The sequence below is a fragment of the Egretta garzetta genome, unplaced genomic scaffold, assembly GCF_000687185.1.
Source record: "Egretta garzetta isolate BGI_Z169 unplaced genomic scaffold, ASM68718v1 scaffold424, whole genome shotgun sequence".
Classification (NCBI taxonomy): Eukaryota; Metazoa; Chordata; class Aves; order Pelecaniformes; family Ardeidae; genus Egretta; species Egretta garzetta.
Genome location: NW_009259489.1, coordinates 78,945 through 84,944, shown reverse-complemented (window position 1 = coordinate 84,944; position 6,000 = coordinate 78,945). Strand labels below are relative to the sequence as shown.

The 6,000-nt window shown below is 40.3% G+C and overlaps 1 protein-coding gene across 1 annotated transcript in view; it reads right to left on the bottom strand.

Annotated features, from left to right (window-relative positions):
- ARHGEF28 (Rho guanine nucleotide exchange factor 28) overlaps nucleotides 1-6,000 on the bottom strand; it is a gene marked incomplete at its 5' end in the record, with an annotated part of 91,902 nt that overhangs the window by 28,537 nt on the left and 57,365 nt on the right. Inside the window, 7 exon segments of the mRNA XM_035892780.1 lie at nucleotides 299-439; nucleotides 1,312-1,433; nucleotides 1,534-1,681; nucleotides 2,240-2,303; nucleotides 3,833-3,888; nucleotides 4,265-4,397; nucleotides 5,744-5,867. Of these exon segments, the coding sequence (XP_035748673.1) occupies nucleotides 299-439; nucleotides 1,312-1,433; nucleotides 1,534-1,681; nucleotides 2,240-2,303; nucleotides 3,833-3,888; nucleotides 4,265-4,397; nucleotides 5,744-5,867 (788 nt within the window).

Sequence of the window (6,000 nt, the reverse complement as noted above, 5' to 3'; positions counted from 1 at the left end):
GTCCCAGTTCTCTCAACTGTACCCCACTGAATAGGTGGGGTTGCAACTGCTTGAGCTGGGGACTGGATGACATCCCTCCCAACCTCAACCGTTCTGTGAACAGGGTAGACACTCTCAGGGTCACTACTCTCCATTTCCTTAGCTTACACATTGTAATTTGTGACAAAAAAAGTTCTCTGAACCTTCTTATTATTCTGAGTTGAAGCATTCATTCTTCTGGACATAAAACGTGTAGGTTCCCTCTCTATTTTCTACACTGAATTGTTTTTAAACATACACAAAGCTTTGAAATACTGACCAAAAATGACATCCTGCCTCTTGATGACATCCTTTTCTTGCTTGCTACAGAACATTGGATCCACAACAAGACTCCAGGACTCTGCCTCAAACTCTTGTGCATCTGTGCGGAGATCAGTCCACTGAGACAAATCCACATCATCTATGACAAAACATGTATCTCATTAATACCAGGCATATGAACAGTAAGGGAAGCCCCTTTGCACATGCAGATCTATTCATATAGCAAGGGCTACGCATCACAGGGATGAACTTTAGACAAGGCTTCTACAAACATTGGCAGTGGCTTTACAACAGAGAAGTTTGCCAGATGTCAATATCATTACCAAAGTGTTGAAATGCAAACATGACTGTGGGGAAGGAGAACAAAAAAACCCATCCTTCTTTTCCCAGATTAAATCCTTTTTATACTTCTTTGCTTGAAGAATTTTTTTTAAACTTAAAAATAAAATTGAACATTTTCAAAAGTAGCTTTGGTGTTGGAGGGGTACTGGCCATTTTGCAGGTGTCCAGTGAGAGATATCTGCACCACCCTTTGTGAGTGAATGCCCTTCAGCGTATTTCTATTCACTTCACAAAGGTATCTAGCCATTTTATGAGGGCAGTTCACCAGCGGGAGGTAAGAATTTGGGGCTACAGAGGAAATACAAGTGATGTAGATTTAGGTTTTGCAGTGTACACTGTCTATGGAGATAATTAGATGAGCGCAGAACAAAAGTATATTGCTATTCTAGTTCTGCAAGGGTGCCAAATACATTTATTCCTGTTATTTTAAAATGGTAACACCATATAAAAATATTCTAAAAGTTAGTTACAAGGAAGAAAGGAAAAGTGGTATTTTAAGACTAATGTATCTGATTGTATCATTTTAATGAGGGACACAACTCTAATTTTCAAAAATAGGTACTCTTCTTTTAGCAGATGATGTGGCTTCCTATATCAATTAAGGAGTTTTTCTGTTTTGCACTTTCCAATACAGGTTGTAAAATGCAAAGTCCATGCAATACTTCTCACCTTCCATCATAAAAGGTTCCATTGAAGAAAAGGTCCCTAATGCTTGTAACATCTCTTCAGACCGTGACTTGGATCTCCAGGTGCTAGTCTCAGAGTCTTGTTCAGAAAATGGAGTAGATCTTCTACAGCAGGAAAAAAAACCCACATTTATTTAATACTTTCAATTTTCTTAGAAATGCTGAATGAGGTATTTAGCATAGTCCCCTGACAGCTGTGCTCTACCTTTCAAAACTGGCACCGGGGACACTTTTGGACAAGAAGTGAGACTGTTGCGAGGCTTCCCTCCTTCCAGCAGACAGTCCGATAGGCACAGAGGAAGAAGAATGCACTGGGGAGAGCATCGTCTGTGAAATGTCTCCAGGCAGGGAGTCTGTGAGGTAAAGCGTATTTTGACAAAGAGACATTGTAGAGGATGTCATCAACAGCACAGTTATACTGTGAAATGCTATCTGGTGTTCATATAGACCTACAATGGGTATTGAGAACGTCCACTTGCTGTGGTACAAGGCTGTGAGGCTCTGCCATGGAATACAAAGATAAGACTTCAGGCAAAGTTGAATAGCTCTGGCATACTGATAAGAACACAATCCCAAATCATACATGCTGTAGCATTGCAACCTGAGTATAGGAGACCCGAATATTTGTGCATATAGTAAATTATGTACTCAAAACCACAAGGCAGAACTGACTAATTTTAATTTTCGTACTCATTGAAAATAAAATGTAGTAAAATTTACATTCATTTTAGTAGAGGAGGAGTTAATTCAACAGGCATTTCTTGAAGAAATCCTACTCATATTAGAGACACATACGCTTTCTTACAGATACTCAATTAACAAATAGAAGCACATAAATGATGTAGTAAAGTTCATGTTGTCAGTCCCATGATTTTTAACCAGGGCTTAACTTAGAAGTGCTAGGTTTATACCTCCTAACTTACTTGTTACAGCAGCTTGGGGTTTGTTTTTATTATGGGATCTCTCCTGGGATTTCTGAAAAAAATAATTTTTTGAAATTGCAATGAAATCATGGCTGATAACATACTGAATAGTCAAATCAGTAACTCACTGCTATATATCATCACACAAAAGGGATTCAAGAAAACGGTCCTAAATAATGGTCCTAATTTCTACCAATAACCAATAAATCCAAGTTTATTAGTTACTGTTAGATAACAATATTCAGAGTAGAATGATATTATTTGTACTACAACACAAAACTGCATCTGTTTATTCGAAACCAAGTCACCGAGTTACAGCATTCTACTTTCTCTACATGAATATTGCCTGTGAAGGCTGCAAGAAAAGGAGCTCAGATTCAGGGCTTTATATTCAAACAAGCCTGAATCACTTGTGGCAGGGCACTACCTGAGGAAGCCTGGGTATCAGAGGCCAAATCATCCCCCCTTCCAAAGTGGACTTTTGAGAAACCTGTAGCAGAAGCCTGCTGTGCTTAGGCATGCATTTCACTTGAGGTAGGTCAGTGAACATTTTCTGCACCTCAGTCTTGTTGAGAGGAGTCAGGGGTGGTAGGGGCTCTTGTCTCCTCTTGACAAATAACCCACCAGTCCCAGTAATTAAAACTACCAGTTCAACTGTCCTAATGCCCTGAAGTTGCTCAGAAATTTGTGCAAGGCTATGATGTGACAGCTACTAACCAAAATAAATAAACCCAAAACATTCATGTCCAGCTTAAGGCTTGTTTGTCGTGAAGAGTCTGTAGGGGAACATGTTCTCCCTGCGAGCCACCATGATGCAAAACCCGGCTACACCAGAAAAACACACTCCACTAATTTTAAAAAAGACCTGTATTGCTGTGGCACACTTCTCTGCAAGTCCCATTTTATTCCACGAGGGCAGAAGCCTTACACATCTATTTTTGATAGCAACTTCTTTGTCATGACAACCTCACCATGCCTGTGCTCCTACTTAAAAGGAGACAGCATCCCTCAGCCCTAGTGCTGATTTTTCCCTGTCTGCAGTGGCAGCTGGACACCGGCAGTGACTGCCTAGGCAGGCTGTGGAGTCTCCTCCTCCAGAGATTTTCCACAACAGGACAGATAAACATCAGCCCAAATTCTTACCTAGGAGCCAACCTTTCTGACTGTCAGGAGACAGACCTGGTCGCCTCCCAAAGTCCCTTCCATCTCTGCTTTGCATTAATTCCAAAGATATGGGATCCTCCTTCCTACATAAGGGGATATCTGTGGTTTTGAGGAGCCTTTCTTTTTAACCTCTTTCTGTATCCCTCCAGGCACACCATTTTACAATTTCACCTTGCAACTCTTTGAAAAGAAAAATATCTCTCTATACTCATCTTTGACCCTCTTCCAAAAACTGCTGTTGGAGCACAGTGCTTGCTCTGTTCCTCACATTAGACATTGTGACACCCTCGTGGCCCTTTGCATACAGACACTGGGTCTGGGCGGGCTGCATGTACTTTCTTTTTTCCTTCATGACATTTCTAGACCCCTTGGAAAGCAGGTATGCTCTAGTAAGAACAGTGTGGTATAGGAAGTTACCTTGGTGCACAGAGGAGCACACTCCTTGCAGCTCTTATGCACAATCACGTTGCAATCTGAAAGAGAAGGCATGTTTCAAAGCCTGGTGCCCAACAGGATCCCCAGCCCAGAGAGAATGTTGCTCTGAGGCTTCACTTTTTTCACTTTCCTCCATGTCCACCTTTTAAAGTGGCCCTTAGGATGCCCTGATGTTACAGCCCCTGGCTAGGAAAGAGTTTTTGCCTAATGTGCTGGGACTAGGAGATGGCCGTGATCCCTTCTGATTCTGTTACCTGCCATCCTTCTTCCCCCACTGCCTTGCTAACCTCAGCTCGTTACCCAAACCAGGTACATCCAAACCTAGGCAAGGGCTCTTCTTGAAACAAAGCACTGATCAGGATCTCAAAGCAGGACTTGGAATAAAGTACCACGTGAAAGCCAGCAACTACTTACGGGAGCACTGCAGCGACTCCTTTCCTAGGAGGGCCTTTTCACAGGCCATACATGGGATAACTCCTGAGAAGGTCCCGTTTGTAAAATTGTGCCTGTTCAGTTTCTCTTTATCTTTCGTATCTTTATTTTTTGCCTTCATCCCCAAAAGCAGAGGCAGGAAAACAGTAAAAAAGAGGACATTAGAAAAGAAGATAAATGGATTCAATTTTAAAAACACTAAAACATTCCCTGTTAAGAGCAAATTATTCTAAAACATTTATTCCCTGGAAGGCTTGTAACAGTATACTATATTATTACATCCAACACTGCTGAAAGTTCTAAAATGATGCAGGCATTATCAAGGAAGACTGGCAGAAATACATTTATAAAGCTGCAAAAAGGAAAGGGCCAGAAAATAAAATTCAAGAAGTGTCTCTGACTCACTGCACGTACAAGTATCAGTGCCTACATCTCCCTGAGGCACACATGCAAACTCGTGCCTCTGCAGTTAAACCTGCAGTTACGTAAATTTAGGTGATTTGTCCTTAGATCTTAAAAGGCATTAGAAATAACCTATTTTTAATGAGTGTTGATGAATTTTGTAAATTCTGCCTATTTTTACAATAGTCCTGTTGGTCTGAGCATACATTTCCCTGAGCAGCCCTGGTAGTTATTCTTTAGGTGACAGGCTTATGTACAGCTGCTGGCCTGGACATACATGTTCGCAGCCAGTTCTGTCACTTGTGAAGATAATGCCTCATCCAACCATCCTCACATCCACATATGTTCAGATACCTATCCTGGGGCATGGGACAGTGTACTAGAAAGCCTGCAAAACTGCCAGAAGGCCAGCTGGAATCATTCAGCCAAATCACGTAGGCCAAATCCATCTCTCAAGCTGCTAATTGATGCTGTTAATCTAAACTTCAGATGTCTCAAAATTAAACCACAAATGTTCTAATCTACCTTTCATAGTATGTATGTTTGACTGTGCAGGCCTCAAACCTGCAATTCTTTAACGCTAAGCAGTACTTAAGCAAGAAGTCCCATTAACTTCAAATAAGGCAAATTCAACTGATTACATGCCAATGTAGAAGTTACAGACTCGTGTGCTTATTGAGAGTAATTGCAATAACAGGCCCATACCTCTTTTAGTTTTATTTAACAATTATTTCTCAAAGGCAATTCATACATTTTAACTAAAGCTTCAAACGAGATCATTAATAACATCAAAAAAATGGCAAGGGAAATACTTGATGTTGTTTGGCAAAGGCTGTTGTTTAAAAGGAAAGCTGGTTTTTAATATGAAGGCCATTTCAGGGTATCCTGCATATGTTTTAAAATTAAAAAAAATAAAGATAAAAGTTTCTCCCTATTACTTATGTGGTTTTGTAATAAACAAAAACTTATCTTTACGTAAAAATTAGATTCTCATCTGTAATTCATTTAATTACAGTGACATAATTATACATAATGATATAGCCATAAATCCCAAATTACCTTGCACTTATTCCGTGTGCTGGTCATTCTGTTCATCAGAAAGCTGAAGGTCCGACTCACTTTACATTTTTCAGACTCAATTTTTGAGGGTGCAATGTATTTACTCCATTCTTCCTCCTGAATCCTAAAACAGAGACCAGTGAAAAGAAACCTCATTCCAGTGGGAACAATCCCTTAAAACAGAACAGAATCTGGATCGTGCTTGCTTCACCTAACACTTACAAATACATGTTTTATGGTGGATTTAGCTGACGTTA